Source organism: Aythya marila (assembly GCF_965140915.1).
Source record: "Aythya marila genome assembly, chromosome: 2".
In the NCBI taxonomy this organism is placed as follows: domain Eukaryota; kingdom Metazoa; phylum Chordata; class Aves; order Anseriformes; family Anatidae; genus Aythya; species Aythya marila.
Genome location: NC_139043.1, coordinates 11,039,951 through 11,061,335, shown reverse-complemented (window position 1 = coordinate 11,061,335; position 21,385 = coordinate 11,039,951). Strand labels below are relative to the sequence as shown.

The 21,385-nt window shown below is 39.6% G+C and overlaps 1 protein-coding gene across 5 annotated transcripts in view; it reads left to right on the top strand.

Moving 5' to 3' along the window:
- DIP2C (disco interacting protein 2 homolog C) overlaps nucleotides 1-21,385 on the top strand; it is a 311,140-nt gene that overhangs the window by 203,868 nt on the left and 85,887 nt on the right. For all 5 annotated transcript variants that reach the window (XM_082752327.1, XM_082752326.1, XM_082752324.1 and 2 more), the window contains 3 exons: nucleotides 518-715; nucleotides 10,958-11,049; nucleotides 15,120-15,230. In XM_082752327.1, coding sequence (XP_082608453.1) covers nucleotides 518-715; nucleotides 10,958-11,049; nucleotides 15,120-15,230 — 401 coding nt within the window. The remainder of the gene's footprint in view (nucleotides 1-517; nucleotides 716-10,957; nucleotides 11,050-15,119; nucleotides 15,231-21,385) is intronic.

The window sequence follows — 21,385 nt, the reverse complement described above, 5'->3', positions numbered from 1 at the left end:
ATTTGTTTTTAAGAAGGCCAATGCTTTGAGAATTAAGATTTGTCAGGGTATGGTGGTTTAGTCCTCATTGCAGTTTATAAGCAAGCACTGCGACAGAACATGACTTAAATCGATGTGTTACTGATGACTTACTGGAGGACAATTTTTCAGAAGTTCTGCAGTTCATCGTATTACTGCATTTTTGCCAAGAAAAAGTATTCTCCATCTCTCTTTAAGAATGAAGGAAGATTGATTATTTCTAAGATAAATATATGCATGCTGCCTCAGCAGTTTCTTTCCCTGCTTGTAGAACTCGTGTCAATATAAGCACATGCATTCCTAAGATGTTTCAGTGTCCTCATCTCTGTTAAACTTAAAACTTAATTATTCTGTTTTATGTCTCCGTTGCTTCTCAATACCTTCTAACATGTCATTATTTTCAGGATATTTTGCAAAGGTAACTTATTCTCTTGGTTACACAGGTGTACACAAGGTATAGAATTTACATGGTAACTGTATATCTTTTCATAATCATAAGTTCAACAGCCAGATCCAAACCAGCCAAAGCCAGAAGGAGCTCAGATGTTGGCTATGCGTGGGGAACAATTAGGTGTGGTTACAAACTGGCCGCCTTCTCTGGAAGCAGCTTTGCAGCGATGGGGGACCATCTCACCAAAAGCTCCTTGCCTAACCACTATGGATACTAATGGAAAACCACTGTATATTCTCACTTACGGTGAGCACTCTTCAAACTCCTTGTGATTTTATATACAATATGTAGTGTCTGTGTGTATAGTAAATATATAAATATATAGTGAAAAAGCCCTCAAACGATGCATCGTTTCCATTTCTGAATAGGGTAAAAAAATCTGAAGTTGTAGGTGTCCAAGTATGAATTTCCGTGGTGTTATAGCATGACTTACTTCACAAAGAGGAAAAGAGCTGAGTTGATAGATCTATGCAATCACAGATTATAAATTAAAACCACCTTTTAAATAGAAATACATACTAGGACAGACTTTTCTGAAGATTAACGTCTGTTAAGCCTGAGATATTTCCCAGGCTCTGTTCTGAAAAAGAACCTGGTATACAAAATTTACCAGCTTCCTGAAAAGTTAAAATAGGATTTTTTCCCATGTTTTTGCACTTTACTGACATTGCACTAAGTGTAATATGAATTATTCCTCCTTATATGTAGTTGTACAGCTAGCAAATATACCCCCTTGGAACGGATTTGCCAGGATATCTTTCAGTGTGATCTTTTGTATGTTGATTTATTTCCCTATGTTCACTGCACTGAGAGAGGCCAAATGGAGACAAACATAAGGATATCTTTGTCAAATAACTCCCAAATAGCTTCTAATTTTGAGAAGTTCAGAGAGCATTTGGGAGATGTTCAAATGATTTATTTTGGATAACCATCAAACTTTGAAATCAAGTTGGGACATTTCTGTATGTTATTGGTATGAATATAAAAATGATTTTGTTTTTTTCATTTCTACCTTCTCAGGGACCTAGAGTCCTGTGCAAATAATAGTTTTATATGCTGTAATACAGAGGTGTGTCTGCATTGTTCAGTGCTGAATGCTCCCTTCTGCTCAGGATTTAGGCTGAGTGATAATCCTTGGCTGAAAAGATGTTTGCTGCAAGTTTGGGATTGCAAATACAGTTAAAGGCTTTTAAAGCATAACAGAACTTTAGGAACTGAAGGTCATGCATGAAACATTTTCCCTTCAGGTGCTTCTTAGAGTTAAGAAGTTACTTAAATTAGGGAGCAAAGATGATTCACCACTGATCGATGTTTTTCTTCCTTAAGGACATTTTCTTGGAACTAGAGAAGAATTTTTCTGTTTGCAATTATATGTTTGCAGAAGAGCAATTCATATCATCTACTGAATGCCCTAAATAAGTTTGACAAGACAGGAAATGAAGATGTTAGTAAGAATCAGACCATTTCTGAATATGGGATTCTGTCCAGAGAGTCCGAGCATGTGTCCTATTTCTCCTGAAGAGCTGTAAGCTGAACAAAGCCTGAGGAGCTCATCCATGGGGCTTATGAAGCTACCTAGCCTGTTTCTCTTTCCTAAGCTAACTCTTCCCAAATCCATCTTCCAAGTTGTCCAAATCCTCAGAAAAGTTAGACTAAATCTTTTTTTTTTTTTTCATTTATTATCATTTAGCTGCACTGATTTAAGCTGTTGCTTTTCAATAGTTCCCCAAGGTTAATATATATTTTTTTTTTAATAAATAAGATAAATTACAAAACCACAGTTCATAGAAGATGGAGTGAATTCTCTGCTACCTAGATTTCAAGTGGACATTGCATATCATGGGATATACAAATTCATTTTGATGTAATACACATCACAATTTCCTTTACTCATTTTCTTTACATGAATAACAATTGCTTTTGAAAGATAATTAGCATTACAGATATGCCACTTTATTGGTGACTTTATGAATGATTTTGCTGTAACTATGCCACCTTACGGCTCTGTTCCTAGAAATTGTGGGCATGGCATTTTAAAAAGTTGAAGATTAACAAAAATTAAGCCTTGAAATCAGCAGACATTCATATGCATGAATCATATATCCCTGTGCTTAGTTCCCCTGGCCCCAGTGTAATGGACTTTTGAAAGATGAGGCTGCCCCCAGTCCTACCACATGGCATTAATATGACACTTCCTTTCCTTGTGGTGTGTATTTCCTGATATATTCCCATATCAGATGACCAAAACTTTAAAATATCAACACTGAGAACTTCCAGTAGCCTCTGAGTTTGTATCTCACAGTTACTTTTGTGTACTTTGATAATTCAATAAAACACTATTTCCAGGATTTTTCATATGTTTGCAATTTTGACACATATTCAAGATTTTAAAGAATAATTCTAAATTTCTAGAGGTTCACTCTTGACGTTCTCTTCTTCAATATTTTATCTCTGTTTACTGTTTCTGCTTCAATCTCTTCTTATATCCTCTCTAAAACCTGCATGGAAATCCTCATTATTCAGCTTTCAGCTTTCTGGGTAGGAGCAAGATCCTGCATGATATCTTTTGTTCCCTACTTTTTTCATACAAAACGTCTCTTCCAGTGTCTTGTCTATGCGTGGAGGAATCATGGGTTTAACTGCTTATTCCAGATCTCTTTCCTTCTTTCCAAATTGAGTTCCAGGGCTGTTCCTGTGACAGATTTGTAGCTGTCAGCTAAAACACATCATGGCTAAGAAAGAGTACTTACTCCCTTCACACCAAGCATTTTCATCTCCTCCTTTCTTGATCAGTGTAGACAATATTGCCATTCTGCCAGTCACTTGGGCTGTAACCCCAGTATGATAAATGACCCAGACATTTCTTTAGTTTTGTACAGCCATTCTGTGTAGACACAGTGCAGGTTATTCTGAGGGCAAATCTCCCCAAATACAGACTTTTCTCCGCATCTGCACAGCTAAATCTCATCCCATCTGTCACCATAGGCTTGATTCTTATAGCAGCTTTTCTCTGGCCCCCCCAAAAATCATAGATTTTTAGAATTATTAAGGTTGGAAAAGACCTTCAAGATCCATGGTCCAACCATTCCCCTACCACCAATGTCACCACTAAGCCATGTCCCCAAGCACCACGTCCAACCTTTCCTTGAACACCCCCAGGGACGGTGACTCCACCACCTCCCTGGGCAACCTGTCCCTGTGCCTGACTGCTCTTTCTGAGAAGAAATGGCTCCTCATTTCCAACCTCAGCCTCTCCTGGTGCAGCTTGAGCCCATTCCCTCTGGTCCTACCACTAGTTACCCGTGAGAAGAGGCTGACCCCCAGCTCCCCACACCTTCCTTTCAGGTACCTGTAGAGAGCAATGAGGTCTTCCCTGAGCCTCCTCTTTTCCAGCCCAAACACCCCCAGCTCCCTCAGCCGCTCCTTACAGGACTTGTGCTCCAGGCCCTTCACCAGCTTCGTAGCCCTGCTCTGGACACAGTCCAGGGCCTCGATGTCCTTGTAGTGAGGGCCCCAAAACTGAACACAGCGCTCAAGGTATGGCCTCACCAGAGCAGAGTACAGGGGGACAATCACCTCCCTGCTCCTGCTGGCTGCACTATTCCTGATATCAGCCAGGATGCTGTTGGCCTTCTTGGCCACCTGGGCACACAGCTGGCTCGTGTACAGGCAAGCATCAATCAGCACCCACAGATCCTTTTCCTCTGCCCAGCTTTGCCTAATCTCTGCCTTCCCATTCCCCTGCAGGAATTTGTCTAATTATTAATTGTTTATATCTCCTGTGACTTTTTCAGCATGTTTTTCATGTGTTTATTTTTGTCTTCTATAGCATGTTAGGATTGTCTTCCTCCATGTGTCTCAGATTACTGTAGATATGAGAAATGATCAGCTGTACTTCGACACTTGATCTTTTTTAAGCAAGTTTTTGAAATATTTTCTCAGTTCTTCAAGTTGTTTTCACTGTCCCAATTGTAATTGTTACTCAAAACTCCTAAACTCTTTCTAGTGAATGAAATGCTATGAATGTTCCTTATTTCTCAAATATTTTATTCCTCTGGGAACTTGCTTAAGTGGAGAGCATCTTAGTTAAGTTATTCACAATCCTTGTGTAAATCAAATCACTGAATATGCATAAATAGAAAAGTCTGAGATAAGGGAGGGAAAGACGTCTTTATAAGTTTTTCTGTACATCTGAACTCTGACTAGAAATCTAACATATGCTTTGAGGAAAAGGACAATTTCTTGCTCAGGCAAAGTTGATCAGAGTAGTCAGGCAGCTGATTTTGGTATTGTTGGCATTACAAATGAAATGCTTAGTGATTTCTTAGTGGAGAAACATGAATAAAGGATAATTAAATCCAAAATACTACTTAAACTATCACAGCTACTTTTCTTGCTGTAGGATGATTATTGTAAGAAGTATCAGAAAGACTGTGGAAAAAGTAAAAAGCTGAAAGTAATTTGGAAATAAGCAAGTTTTGAGCTTTTTTATTGCAACCATTATTAAAACCAACAAAATGAGTACCAGTTAACTGCATCAGATTCAGAGAATCTCATTGCCTTTATCTAACATTTTCTGTACTTAGTTTTTTAAACCATTTTCAGTAGCTCCAGTGTATTGTTTCACATATCAGAGGCCCATTGGAAACAGCAGAGCTAGGAGAAAAGAGCAGAGAAGGCTCTTTGGATAGTGAAGTGTTTTTTCTTTATCCATTTGGACTCTATGGAGAAAGAAATCATCTTTCAAATGAATTGCCCATTAAAAAAATAACACATAATGCAGCCATTAACATCTTGAGGCCAAAGTCCTGCTGTCTTAGCAGAGGTGTTATACTGGGGATAGCCTGAAATGGTTGACAGTCAACAACAGACCGAAAATAGCCACCCCCAAGCAGTGATGCAGCTGGCGTGTGACCACAGCCGTCTATATCTTCTTGCATCCAGAATCTCCTAGACCAGGAATTTCACAGTTACCAGGAGCGTAAAGGGAACTGAGAGTCTGCTCATAACCAAGTAACGAAATAACCAGATTGTCCTTATCACTGAAATAAATCATTGCTTGCAGAGGTAAAAGTCATCATGGTTTAAGTCCTTAGACATCAATCAACAGTATGGCTAATACTTTCAACCTTTATTGCTTTAATAAAGATAAAGAAAATTGCTTGCTTTAAAAATCTATATTACAAAATTGTGATTTAGACTGGGATATCAAGTACTGTAATAATAATATTCCCTCTATTCTGAGTATGTCTGGGGTATTTTATTCTCCACAATAAAACATTTTTGTTATTTTGTTTGGATATTTTTCCAATAAGACACCTGCTTCATTTGATGCTCAGTGTGGATCTCAAAAATTTCTAAAGACAAGGTTAGCAGAGCAGCAGAACTGTGACTATTATTTTGCAATGCAGAAAAGGTGCCTATTTACCCATATCACGTTAAGAAGTTTGCCATTTATACCAGATTTAATGTCTTCATTTTTATGTTTAGTGTAACAAATATATTGTGATCTTGAAAGAATGAATATTTGACAACATTATTTTCAGTTAAGTTTTGGCAGTCTCGCAATTGCTGCGCATGGAGATTGGTAAGCGACCACAGGTTTGGTTTTGCTGAGTTAGTGCTGTGTGGTTCTTAAAAGCATACAGAATTCAATAAGGGAATTGATTGTGGTTTGTTTGGTCTTTAAGTTTTCTTCCTGATGCAGCTTTTCTCTTATAACCTTCTTTACATTCAACACAAACATATAGTCCTTTTACAGATTTTTGGAGGGGGAGGAAGGGGATTTACTTCAGCATCATGTGGAAAGCATATATTTTTTACCAACTGATCCCTTTTTGTATGTTTTTTAAGACCTGGTGGTTTCCTTTATCCTCATAATGTGTTGCTTAACAAGATGGGACTGGCTATTCACTCATCACACTAGCTTGCAAATTTTTGTAGGTGAAAGATATTGCCCTGTAAATAGGCTGTTAGCATAGAACAATACTGATTACAAGTGATATTTAGAATATGTGGTTAATGCTGTAGAGTTGCTACTATACAACAAAATCAAAATTCCAGCAGAAAACAAAAAAAATCCACAGATATTTGCCCCACACAGGTGTTAACAATGTTTGTCATGGCTGCCAGAATGTGAGGTGATAATTTTCATTTGTGGCTGCTTTGACTCTGTGTGTGTGAGTGATGTCTGCAGGACATGGCTCAGCTTCAGAGGCATAGCTGCTGCACCACACACTTGCTGATACTTGCTGGGCACTGGGAATGCTCAATTTGGTTTGCCAGTGTAGGAAGAACATTGAAGGTGACTTGGCCTCACTCCAAGAGCACACTGCTAGGGCTTGTAGGTCCAGCAGCAATATCTGCGACAAGTTACAGGAGCACATAAGGAAGATTTGATCATCATTAGAAGATTTATTTCAGTAAATGCTTCAGCAATTAGAAATGTGTTGGGATATGACAGATGCAGAGGAGAAAACCTTGATTTCTTTGTATCTTGTAGAGTTATAAAACGTTTTGGAAACTAACACCAAAATAAGCAGCTTGATGGGGGGTAGGAAAATTACAATTTTTAGTAGTGACATGTAGTTGTCCAGCTTGGTTTGTTTTCCCAAATCAACTCAGGAAATTCTTTGGATACTGAACAGTTTTCATTGTTTGGGAGATAGTTTTGGACCTGAAAACTGGAAAATTCAGGACCTTATCAAAGGCATTGAGTTACCCAGGACACTTGTGTGTGTCCTGGACCTGCAGGAGCCCAGCCCCCCTCTGGAGAGTACCCTAGTGCCCAAAATGCCACTGGATATGCAAATGTCTCTCTAATGACTTACCTCTCTAAAGGGCTTACCAAGCCTTCATTTTCAAACTCAAAAATGAGTTCACACGTGACAGAGTCAGGCAGGGACAAGTACTGTGAGCATCCAGTGTCCCTGGCAAGGCAGGCAGGAGGGCAGTTGAATAGGACCAGGGAAACAAAGATGAGAAGGGCCCCAGGGTCTAGAAGCAGCAGTGCTGCTGGGGGTAGCTGTATCCAGCTGGTGCTTGCTCTCCATCGCTACAGGAGAGCAGAAAACCGTTTTCTGCTACAGTGGCATTGCTGGACAAAAGGAGATCTGTCACCGTGCAGAAACCTGGGCTGCTCCAGCCCCTGCTGCCTGAAACTGCTGCTTGAGTTTTCTACATCTGCCCTTCTGTCTTCAAGCCAACTTACTAGAAGATGGATGGCAATGTGTTTATCTGAGGAAGACCTGTGCTGAATTGTGGACAAAGGGCCATATCCTCAGCAGCCCCCAGCGGCGCAATTTCCTTTGCAGCTCACGTCCCTTCATAGCAGGTTTCCCCCATGCAAGTGTCGGCCCCATCCCGGAGTGAAAGCCTTGGATGGAGCACAGCTGGTTCCCCCACCGGGCTGCCTTCTGCCCCAGGGCAGATGTGCACAGAATTGAGGTCAAGGCAAGGTCTCCTCATCGGGATTTGCGGGAGAGATTTTAGCAATCAGCTTTTTCCCAGCAACGTCTAATCTCTCAAGTTTACAAAGGAAGAATTACACTGAATTGCAACCTAGGCAGAACCGAGGAAGGAAACACTTCAAAGATTTCCTTCTTTATAACATCCTCTGTTACTGAGGGCTTTTATCCCACAGTCATGGAGCCCTTTGTGTTTTTCAGTGACGCTGGCAGGCTGAACGGCCAAGGTGGCAAAACAAACACACAGCTCAGTTGGCCCCGTGTCGCGCCTCGTCCAGCAGCCACAGGCCTGGCCCTGGTGACTCAGGCCTTCCTGGCTCCAGCTCCTGCACTGCTGTTCCCTTCACAGCTCTGTCTTTTCTGGACTGAAGCTATATATCTAGAAGAAAAATGGTGGGCTTGCTCTTGAGCACAGCCCAGGTCTAGATCTGTGTGGGATTGACTCTGGGATCAGTGTGCGAGATGGCTGGCCTGCACACAGAGATGCTCCTCGCTGCTGGCTGAGCAGAGGCCACGGCAGCCAGGGACAGGTAGAGTCTGAGTGGGTTGAAAAGATGGAAGCGCTGAGGGATGCAGGGGAGATCCTCTGTCCCAGCTCCGTCAGAGCTCAGTGCAAACTGCCTTCCTTGTTCCAGTTTTCCATAGTTTCATACCCTTTCGCACATGCAGGTAGCTCAGTTAGTTGACACAGTTTGGTATTCCAACAGTAATTAGAACAGGAGAGGGCCTGGAAGGAAAAAGACCTCTAGAAAATATTACAGACTTATTCTGTGCAATTCAAGGTGTGTTGAAACAGAAAGGTGAGGAAGTAGTGAAATGGCCTTGTATATTCTATATTTCAGAAGATGAAGTAAAATTTTGGAAGTAAGGGAGCATCATGACAAAACGTATTTAGACAAATATTTACAACCTTACTAGAAAGTAACACATTACTCTTTGAGAGAACTTTATTTCTACATTTACTTTGATTTACATTGGCATGGAGACAGTTGTATTGTGTACCCATGTACTTCTGAAAGAACGCATCTAAGTCCTTTAATATGAATAGTGCTTCAGAGCTCAAATTTTGAAGAAAATATTGTATGCAAGATGGCATGTTTGATACACAAAAAATGAGTATGAATATGTCACAAATGCAAATTTAAGACTTTTAACAGATTTAATCTCCATAGCTCCAATAGAACTTTTCACAGCAGCCCCTTATGTCTCTCAGAAAAGGGATCAAAATCTTAATGTTCATTATAAGCATGAAAATGTTTTGTGTAAAGATGGTTCTCCCTTGCACTCAGAACTTCTACCAGGCTTTTCATTTCCATTCTCCAAATTTCTGTATCAGTACTAATTGCTCCTCTACGTTTGTTGCCACTGAAACTTTAATGTTGGAAACTTTTAAGAAAATGAATGTTTGCTTTTTTAGGGCATCCTTGTTTTTATTCCACTTGCTGGTCAAGTTTAAGTGTTGACTGTTGCAACAGGGATGCTTTTAAAGACTTTTTTCCAATAAAGGCAGGTAGTTCTACTGCAGTGTTATGAAGGTTAATTCTGCAGAAGTATTTCTGTATCCACATTGAGTTTTCAGTGGAACAGAATTGACTTGTGTTTGTTTTTAAACATCAGGACAGTTCAGCATCCAAATACTGGAGCAATTTTAAATATATTTAAAGCTTCAGAAAATATGATTTAATGATAAAATATTACCATTTTCATAAGAAGTAATTGCACTTAAGACTTTCTCAATAACAGGCAGCAGTGACCTTCCAATTTTCCTTAAGAGTTAAAAAAGAAAATCTGGCCTTCTCATTATACGTTACATTTGCATCAGATTGGCACTTAAAATAATACAGCATTGCATTTTGTATCCAGAATGTGGAGGAATTTATTATAAAAACTGCTTGGTTTAGTTATAAATAGCAGTACTGCTTGTTTGGGAGCCTGAACTGCTGAACCCCATAGGTAATCTGTTGTCAGAACCTATTATCGTTTAAGTTATTGGTGGGCATGAATTAAAGATTTGTTACTGTCAGACTGAATACTGCTTCAAGACAGTAGCTGAGGGCCAGCCAAGACCAAGGTCTGTTATGCTAGGTATTATTCGAATGGAAGTAACAAGGGCTGTAAACAAAGGCTCTCGGAAAGAACTTGCACAGTCGGGATATGCTGATCTCTTAAAGGATTAATGAAAGGCACAATATGGCCAGTGATATTTTGAGGAGATGATTCTTTCTTTAAATAATATTGGTGCAAGGTCTGTATGAAGATTAGCTAAGTAAGTGCAGATGGGGGGATGAAGCAAGGGGGAACAGAGATGGTAAAAAGGAAGGATACCTGGAGGCAAGTGAAGTGAAACTGAGGGAAGGGACTGTGTGGGAGTTGGGGAGAAGTAAAAGCCAAGTTAAACTGAAGAAGGTCCAGAATTAAAAGTGCAACTCATCTTACAGGTGTGCTAAGGATCAGAAGGTCCCTGCTGCTTCAGTGTGCCCCTTTGGCTGTAGGGTGTTTTCTGTTGTTGACTTTTTTTCCTTGTCTCTCCTTCTCGGGACTGCTTTCCTTTTTTCCTTGGTGTCTTGGAGTAGGGAAAGTGCCATTATGATCCCTGCATCATACCCTCGGAGGGAAGTCCCCCTGCACAGCACAGTCTGAACTGAAAGGCAGCTTTTGCTAATAGGCTGTCTGGACTTCCTGGTATTCCAGCCACTTCTAACACCTGACTTTTGGAGTCCAGATCCAATTCACTGCAAAGCAAGAAAGCTACTTTTTTCTACCTTGAAGAAAGCTTTTTTTTTTTTTTTTTTTTTTTTTGGCTTAAAAATGCTGCTGTCTTGAAGTTCAAAGAAAATATCTGATATATCTGATATGTATTTAAAAATATTTCTTTTAGTTGCAGCAGTGGTATCACATTTAGTTGGAAAATTCATGTATGTTTTCCTAGTATTTCTTCTACTGCTTAGGCATTCTTTCCCTTTAATAATCTTGTAAAACATGCAGAATTTTAAAATTAATTTTACAAATTTTGTGTTAATAGGAAAACTTTGGACCAGAAGTATGAAGGTTGCTTACAATATACTACATAAATTAGGCACAAAACAAGAACCAATGGTACGACCTGGAGACAGGGTGAGTAACTGAATGATTTTTATTTATTAATAATTCAGATCCCGGGTTGACAAAGAGAGAATGAGGTATTTGGGTGCCCAGGGGAAATTAATGAAGTTAAATGTTGGGGGTGGAGGAAAGTCTGCCTTTTAGTCAGAAAAGGGCTGATCACTCAGACAGATGTTTTGAATTGCACATTAAATAATCTGAGCTAGTATTCGCTGAATAGCAACTTCAAGTTGTGGCAACATCAGCAATAAACGTTCCCATGGAAAGTGATTTTTGGACATAGAACAGCGGTCTGTTTAGCAAAAACTTGCTTATAGAGCCTGGAGGTGTCGTGTGGGTAAAACGTACTTACTAATGACTTTGTAGTTGTTGAGATGGTAGAAAAAAAAGAGGAGCATTGTGGAGGACAAACACAAACAAGCTAAGCATATTCTGGCAGCCAGTTAAATAAATAAATTACGCTGACTGGTAATGTGGAGAGTATTTCCATTCCTTGTTCTTCAATCTGATTCAGCTACTGCCAGAGGCTGGATCTAGGTGAATGTATAACATCCACAGAGGCCAAGGGTTACAGAGCTAGTCTGCTGCCTTCATGCTACCCCTTTTCTCTGCCAGAGTGTGTATCCAAATTTCCACAGGTCCCATTCCAGGTTGGTTCTAAGTCATGGAATGGAGGTGCCTGAACAAATCTGTCAGAAATGCACATTTTAGTCATAACCTTGTGATTAGAGGTTTGAATGTGAAATTAAGGATTCCTCTTCCAGTTTGAGAGCAATTCTCAAACTGCTGGTTTACTTGGTCCTTTTGTGCCATATGTGAAAAATGTGTTGATATGCACTACACTTTTCTTATGTCTTCAAAAATGAGAGCATGCAGTAAAGGTTCAGAGAAGAAAAAAAATGAATTAAAAAAAAAAAAAAAGAAACCTGACGGTCCTTTCTGTGCTTCATTTGGAAATAAATCATAAAGCATTTAACTAAAAGATCTCTAGATCCTTAATCTAAATTGCTTCCTACAGTGGTATTCAGCCATCTGAAGAATCTCTTTTGCTTGATTTACAAGTGTGTATCTAAGCAACAGCAGAAGCAGCAAGTTGTTCAAGTGTGTGCATCAAGAGAATCCACCCAGAAGGCTCTAAATGGAATAAAGTTCAGATACAGGCAGTGTGTGTGTGCCTCTCTCTCCCTGTTGTCTGCTAACTGCCCATCTTTGCATTAATTTACTGCAGCAACCGCTGACATCTCCTAACGTTAGGAAAAGATTTGTGGATAATTCAGTCAGAAAGCTGGAAGTTTAGCTAGTGCAGGACACATGCATAACAAATTGCAGTCCTTCTAAAATAAGTCCACCTAGATTACAGCGAAACAAATGTTTATGGCTGAGTGCTGAAAGCGTATGCTTGTGCTGTAAAAACATCTTGCTTAGCATCTCTGTAACAGAAACACGATCATTTAAAGCTGCTTCTTGTGGAAGATGAGGTGTTACTGTACTGATGTTCTAGGCTGTTATTCTGGCTGTTATCCCCCTGTCGTAATAATATAAAAGCTTTCTGACCTCTCTGAAAATGACTTTTTATTCTAAATAATGTATTTTGTGTGACAACAGTTAAAGGTACTTTTGAAATGCTAAATGAAATACATTTGTGCATATTTGTGATCTTTTCCAAATCGGAGGGTAATTGTTTACTTACGTTAATATGATATACAACTCGGAAGGGGCTTTCCCCCTTTAAAAGCATATTCTATCAATGCAATCTTTATTTTTCATGACTCATATGACATCACTCTTTAGTTTCTTTGTCCGAGACAAAAGAATAAGTGATTGTGCCTGTATGTGAGTCCCTGGTTCTGATACAATTATAGCTCACGAAGAACCACATTTGGCTACTATAGTATCTTCAGAAATTTAACCTCATGTCATCCCAGACAGCTGCCTGTAAATTAAGCTTGCCCTCTAATATATCTACCAGATAAATAGATTCTCATCAATGCGCTGTATATTTCATTTGCCTTCAGCCTTATCCCTTTTTGCTGTTACACATGCTATCTGTTTATTTGGTATGGGTCTGTTGGTGATTAATGTCTTTTGAAGGGGAAGTTAATGCTTCATCCCCACTGGACTTCAGTGAGAGTTTTTCACCTCAGTCAGCTCCTTTGAAAAGATTCCAAGCTAAACCTTCACTGTGTGTATGTAAACAAAGAGCAACACAAAAAATAACAATCCTCAAAGTACCTTTTGGGATCTTTCAACATCTTTCAGATCTGTGCTGGGCTCAGCAAACTGCTATCCCTGCAGTGTACCTAGCAAAAACCCTTTCATTCCATTTCCCTTGTGGATATTTATGGTATGTGTACAGAAAATATATACACTAAACTGCACAGCCATCTTGTGCAGTTGTATTGTTTCTTGTGCTAGGATACAGATATGATATCAGTATCTTTTCTATGAAGTTCCTAAAGTTTTAAGTCTTCATCTTAAAAACAGATATTTTTGACCCTTTGGACAAAGTTAGATTTCTTCTAGTTTGAAGAAATCAATTTAATTTGTAGAAAGGAACCATCTTTGAAGCCATATGAAATCACTGAAAACACTTTTAATCTCCAGTTACTGAATCCTGGCAAGTGTGTAAAACATGATGGTTTTGCTCCAAGAGATTGAAACTTGTAAGTCCTATGGATGTCAAATCAGTCAAAACTGAAGACTTAATATGTACTTTCAGCAAACTTTAAGGTGCTGAACACTGATCCTGTGTGCAAACCCAATGGAGTTAAGTTAGAAGTCACGTGGAACACCTCTTGCATGCCACTTCTGTCAGCCCCGGGAGGTATAGTTACCAGCTCCATTGCAGCTGCTTAAGACATGAGTTGAGAAAATGCATCTGAGTGAATGAAAATAAAAATATAGACAGGATCCATCCCTTGAGGTCTCTAACCACTAATTGATGGCAAGGAGAGCTGTGGGCTCTCTAGGTTGCTGGATCCTCAGTTAGATCATGCAATCTCATTCATCCTTCTGTTTTGTCCCTGGATGATCTAAAGAGATTGCAGCACCCATAGGTGTAAGCTGCCCAGTTCGGCACATCTGGGGATGAAAGGCACCTCATGAGCATACAGGTGATTTTCTATAATGTCTTATCTTTTCTTGACATTCTTTAATCTAAATAATTCCCTAGCCCGAAAGCTGTGAAGTTTAGCAAGTCCAGACTTAGAATTAAATCGAATTGAATTGAATAGAAATAGAATAGTTCAGTTGGAGGGGACCTACAAAGATCATTTGTCCAACTGACTGACCACTTCGGGGCTAACCAAAGTTAAAGCATATTAATGAGAGCAAACACCTCTTGAACACTGACAGGCTTGGGGCATCAACCACCCCTCCAGGAAGCCCGTTCCAGTGTTGAACCACTCTCTTGGCAAATATTTTTTTCCCAATGTTCAGTCTGAACCTCTCCTGGTGCAGGTTTGTGCTGTTCCCACACATCCTGTCATCGTTTCCCAGGGAGAAGAAACTGGCACCTCCCTTTCTGCTTCCCCTCTTCAGGAAATTGTAGAGAGCAATGAGGTTGCTTTAGCCTCCTTTTCTCCAAACTAGACAAAGCAAATGTCCCAGACCTCTCCTCATAGCACATGCCTTAATACATAATTGCTAATGACTGACATAATGACACAGTAAGGCTGCGTAATCTGACCTGGTCACAGATCCACTTTGTTTTCAGTAACATCAAGCAAATACTAAATTAAAATGTAAAATTCTATTAGTTCCATTTGTTTGGTTCTTTAATATCTGCAAAGCAATCAGTAAGTTGAAAATCAGATGAAAGGTATTGTCAATGTGGGAAACAATGCAGCATGAAAATATTTAACTACAACCTAAGTGAAAATGTTCACAAAAGGAACGTGTATCAGAATAAATTCCTTCTGATTCCTCATTCATCTTTCTTTAGGTATTTGAGTAATTATTGTAGAAATGTTTCTGTAATCACCTTTCTCCCAAAAGAAGCATAGAAACTCCAGCTATTGTTAGTTGAAACCTGTAATAAAACATGCATTTCAGAAAATCTTTAACGTATGTCTCTGTTTCAGGTAACACTCGTGTTCCCTAACAATGATCCTGCTGCTTTCATGGTGGCATTTTATGGCTGCCTGCTTGCAGAAGTTGTCCCCGTCCCTATTGAAGTGCCACTTACAAGAAAGGTAGGGAACAGAATTTCTTCTCTATACTGCCTTTTAAAACTTATGTCAGAATGAATCACAACTGAACTAACTTCTGAGTACATTTGTGGTTAACTAGTTCTGAATCTACAGATACAAAGATAGTGCTGTGTGGTGAGTTATATATAGTTCCTTCTTTTCTGTGACGGCAAATCTCAAGATGTGCTTGCAGTTTCAGCAAATACAGGTCTGCCTGGGAAAGGAGAGGAAAATTTTGCAAGAGAACAGCCTTGCCAGCCCAAGATGGATTATCTTCATAGCCTCTCAAAGCATTCTGATGTTGGCCGTTGACAAAGAATCATTGGCAGCAACTGCTGATTTTCCACCTGTCCCTGCAACCAAAGCTATGTTATAATGCCACTACTGCTTTGTGTGCTACTTCAAAGCAGTTAGGGAAATGCCTTCTCCTGTGTTTATGTGTGCAGTTGTATCCTGAAGCTTCCATCGCCACTGTCATCTCTGCTAAGGCTGGACATTGAGCAAAACCAGTTTGTGAATTCTTGCCGCAGAGCATACGTTCATAGCTGAAACTGATCATGGCTAATCAAAAACATGTCACATGCAGTGTTGGTTCAGTTTCCACCACTGGTTTCTGGGAAAATCTTAGTAGACAGGTATAGCAGTTTCAGATTGAGGAGATACTTGGGGGCAGTGAGGGGAGGGGGCTCAGTGGTACTGGAGAGCCACAGCTGGGAAGGTTGCACTGATGCTGCTGAACATGCATTTTTTCTGAGGATGCATACCTTTGAGGCTTTAAATATAATGAAACATATTTATCCATTCCAAGCTCTTTTTGTCATATCCCCTTCATTTTAGCATGGCTGGCAGCAATGCTTACTCTAAGGTTCTCCCAAATGTCCCGTTATATAATTCCTTTGTTATTAGCTAGCACTAATAATGCTTTACTTCAAGTATTTGGTCTGGAATTGTCCACACAACATGTGTTCTTTAATCCACTGTGGGGAATAAGTTCATGCTAGTTTGTTTGTTAAGTGTTGTATTAGAGATCACTGAGGAGTGGACTTGACTCTGGAATGAGTGTCAGGATTTTAGTAGAAGTGTACTGCGTTTGCATCAGGCTATCACCATGCTTTCACATGTGAGTGCAGTACCTTGAGGTAGTTTGAAGTAGTTGCATGAAGTGATGCATTATTTCTGCTTTAAGTGTGTCAACAAAATAAGGCAAATAGACTATATACATTGTAAGATCATACATACATCATCACATAGTTAACTTGACTTTCATTTTACAAAAAAGAAGCAACGTGACCTTCAGGGATAAAAAAAAAAATATCTGTTATGTCTTCCCCCGTTGCTTATTGTCCAAGGTTTAATTGCATGTTAAAGTGTATGGATAGGTATAAATCAGATTTATTTTAGAACATCTGATACCATATCCATCCAGTAAGCTATAAAATCCAGCTGTCCAAGTAAATACCCTATATCAGGTTAATAACTTACCCTAATTTGGCTGAACCTTGATTTTTTTTTTATGTGTGCGTATGTATATATATAAAAATATACACTTACACATGCATATATATATATATTTATATAAGGCAATAACTACAGGCTCAGACTGTTTAACTGTTGCCAAGATCATTCCCTAATGTTTAAATATTGCACCGATAAAACAATAACAGAGATGTCAGCAGTATAATTAAAAAAGCAACATGATCTATGATCTATAAATAAAACTATGCAATCTCACAGCGTATACTATTGCAAATATTTCTGCATTTGTTTATATGGAGAAGGAACTGGAGTGGAAGCAATGAGATGAAAATCATGTTCTGAGTAGTCCCAGAAGGAATACCTCTGCTTGGTCAAATGGCAGCGGATTGCTTCTGGCATCCGTGGGAAGATGTCATTTGTGTCATCTCACAATGGCCTAGGCTGTTCTTTTATGCTTTACCATTATTTGTTCTCTTTTCTTCACGCTTCAGTAAATTCTGGCAGCATACCTTTTTTGGCTTGAGTTTTGGAAGAGAGAGATGTGAACTAACAAATAGACCAACAATTATATTACGGGCGCATACAGACTTACAGAATAACAACTTGATACGGGATGAACTGTTTCAGGGAGTTCGTGAGCACATATTTAGTATTCATCAGCACATTTTTAGTATTAAAAACTTGTGTTAGCAGCCTTAATACTGTTCTGTGTTTTCATAAGGAAGAGTTTTTCACAGCTCTGTGCCAATTGTGCCTGGCAGTTTAAAACTGAACAGTGATACTTGCAGCCAGGTAGCCAGGCTCATCTATTACTCTGCAGTCATCTATGCATGTGTGGAAGTGAAGGCTTCTGTTTTAGCAGCCCATACATTTGGTGTGTATTGCCTGCTCTTTGTATCACAAGTGTACTTTTTTTTTTAGATTTTGACAGAATTATTTTCTGGTTGGTCCATTAGGTGATGGTCCATCTCGTCGTGCTTTGTATCTCATCTTTGTCTTGACAAAGTACCTAGAATTAGTTTTACTTCCCCAGAGGACTTACAGAGACCTGTCTGGCATGGCAGTTGGGATGGGTTCACTGGATTCTGTGCAGGGTTCTTCACTTTTGCTTTCTCACAAGACTTTTGGGTGTTCAGCAAGGACCTGGGAGTGGGCATTTGTGTCAGCATGGTTTTTTGCTTTTTGGGCTGGGAAAATCAGATCTAAAATGAAAAACTGAAATCTCAAGCTTTTTTTTTTTTTTTTAAACATCAAAACTGATTTTTTGTTCTAGAAGAAGCAGTCAGGGGTTCTACAGTCATTGCAGCTATAGAATAAACAACATGTTTTTTTCATCTTTTCTTCCATTAATGCCACTGAAATGTCTGTATCATGATCACTTCCAAAATTTTTTGTAACTAATCCTCAACCCTTGGATTAAGGGCTGTGTTTTTTCACAGTAGTCCCTCTGCCCAAATTTCTTTATGCTTTCCAAAATCAGTAAATAAGTATGGGTCCTTTTTTAGTGTGTTGTATGCCACACCTCTGCCTCCAGAACTGCCACTTCGGTTAATGTTACCAGAAGCTGGAGTATTCTGCATTGGCGCATTGTATATGTGATGTGATGTGAATTGCAAACCAGGTATCACAGAAGGTGCCATCAAAGTAGCAGATACAGGATTTTTGACGTTTCAAGTTCCAGTTCAAATAGCGGCTTACTATTCCCCGTATGAAAATATTTTAAAATATGTTTTTGCTTTCTTTTTCTTCAGAGTTTGCAGGTTATTTTTTTTCCATTTGATGGGCACCGTGAAAGTTGTTATGATTTTGCTCTGATACAGTCAGGGGAGCTAATCTGTTTGAATCTCAAAATAACATTTTTGTCCTCCAAGCGCTTTCGTAGTTACGCTCAATCGCTTTCTGTGAATACGTGAACAGTGATCCCACATAGCTCTTTATGGCTTTCTTGTCATAGGAGGTGAACATTTGTAACAGAATATGACATGAAAGCATATAAACTATTTCTCAATCATTATTAAGCCTGTTAGACTTAATGCTACGTGTGCTTCTTGGAAGTGTTTCTGTACTTTTCCAGAAGCTGGCTTTGACAATGTGATTTTAAAATATGCTTGTGTGTTTCTATAGTGAGTTCAGAGATACCCACTCCTGGACACATGAAAAAAATATCAAATAGATGTTTTGTTGAGGGTAAAAACTGTTTTCCAGGAGCTCTTTTTATTAAATCCTGAAAAGTTAGGTTATTAAAGCTTTAACGGCAGCCAGAGAGATACATCTTTAAAAAACAGAGAAGTTGTCCCAGTCTTTTCTGCCATTTGAAGGCAGAATTGTATTCCAAAGGAAATACACCTCGACATTTTTTCTAGTATTCAGACATCTTCAGAGCTTGAGGTAAAACAAGCCCTGTTTCCTCCCCGCTTTCCTCATTATTGTGCTGTACCTGATACACTGCAACATATCCACCGAGCTCCAGCAACGCTGGGAATTGACATCGTTCTGAACAGCTTTTGACAATGAACTTTCTTTGCTGGATCTAAAACATGCATAAAATGCCATAGATTTTCTTTTCGGTGGCACAGCCTTCCAGCCTCAGCCCTGCTGAACCCCTGGCACACACAGCCGGGCCCACGTGGGCGCCGTGCCCACCCTCCCCTCTGCAGGCACTGGGCAGAGGTCTTTGCTCAGCTGGTCGCCATCAACCTCAGGTCCCTTACAGTCTACATTTTGTTTTTATGTTTTCAGGTTTAGGAAAAAGTAGTTTCCTACAGAGAATATTGCATTTCGTCCAGTGTTCCCTGCCAAAAATAACTCTTGTCCTGCTTTCATTAAGACTTTTGGACATTCAGACTGCTCACAGTTCCATGTTTCACATGAAAATTACAACCAGATACCAAAGCTCTCTCTGATGAGACAGCTGATTTCTGCCTCATAAAGCTGATCATGAAAATTGCATCTGCTTTGTGTTTTGACTATTTTTATTAAGATCTTTGTATTTTTAAAATGGAGGGTTTCCTTGATCCCTTTTCACTTTTGTTTTAAAGGTACCGGTGCTTGGGTTTTGTGTCTGATGGTTGCCCTGTTTGTTCTCTCACAGAAAATGTTTGTTAGAGTAAAGGCAAATAGAGCTCGAATAAGCATTGTAACAACAACCAAAAAAAAAAATTAGTTCATTTTGCAAGGTATTGCTACATAATTCTCACTTTGAAACCAGTCTGGGACTTGAAGTGGACAGGAGTAACCTTTACCAGCCCAACCTTGGCACTGGCTGTCTCTTCCTTCCTTCCATATTAGGTGGAAGACTATGCACTCCCACTCACAAAGAAGAGAACATAATTGTTTTCCTTCACACAGATACTCTCACAAAGCATTACAAAAATGACATTAACAGCATGCTGAAATGCAGCCACACGTGGGATTTTTTATCCTGACAATGAATTATCACTCTCTGCAGCAGGATGAAGACAATTTGCCTCCAGGTAGTGGTGAAAACCTTTAGGGAACCTTTAATAAAAGTCTTTAGAGAACCTTCAATGGCTACCTACAGCAGAGAGGATTTCTGGCTCGCTTCATCTGCAAGATTGATCTCTCTAGGTGTGTGCAGACATTGTCTAAAGCTATGCAGACCTCATTTTTCATACTTCAGCAAGTGCCATGCCTTTAAGAAATGTAAAATGATAGTTCCAAAGTCAGCATTTCATCTCAAACCTCATGCTACAATACCTCAGCTGTATCTTTTGCCTTCCACCTATATTACTTGTCATTTCAAACTGTGAATTGTGGAGGCTTCTGACGATGAGCAATGATGGAGAGTCTCTCCCTGTCTGCGCTTGGGACTGCATTGGTTCAGTTGTTTCACCCAGTCTCTGCTGGATCCCTGAGTTTTTTTTCCAACCCAACAAAATTTAGCAAAATAAATTGTCTGTGGCAAGTAAGGGTTTGTCAAAGTAGCGGATTAGCATAAACTACCAAAATAGCAAATAATGCTGCTGACAAAACAGTTTGTCTTGAAAATTTATTCCATTTAAGTGCAGGAGGGTGCTTTTATTTACGGGGGGAGACATTTGTGGGGGTTTTTCAGCAGTAGGTGATTTGATTTCTTCTTTTTACTTACAAAGCAGTTTTCAGCATTGGAGACATTCATTTTACATTACTCAGAAGGGATGCCGATAGCTCAATAGCTAGTCTCTGAAATATGAAAGAATCAATACTCCTAAAGTCAGAAGTCTTTTTCCTTGCCATATGGACGCTTTGACTGCTTCTCACAAATGACTGTATTTTAACTCAAACCTCACTGCAAGAGGGATATTGAGTTGCTTGAGCATGTGCAGAGAAGGGCAATGAAGCTGGTGAAGAGACCAGAAAACAAAAGTTATGAGGAGTGGCTGAGGGAACTGGGGTTGTTTAGTCTGGAGAAGAGGAGGCTGAGGGGAGACCTCATCGCTCTCCACAACTACCTGAAAGGTTGCAGTGAGGAAGGTGTTGGTCTCTTTTCTCAGCTGACAAGGGATGGGATATGAGGAAACAGCATCAAGTTGTGCCAGGGGAGGTTTAAACTAGACATTAGGAAGAATTTCTTCATGGAAAAGGTGGTCAAGCATTGGAATGGGCTGCCCACAGAAGTGAGGGAGTCCCCGTGCCTGGAGGTATTAAAGAGACGTGTGGACATGGCACTAAGGGACATGGTT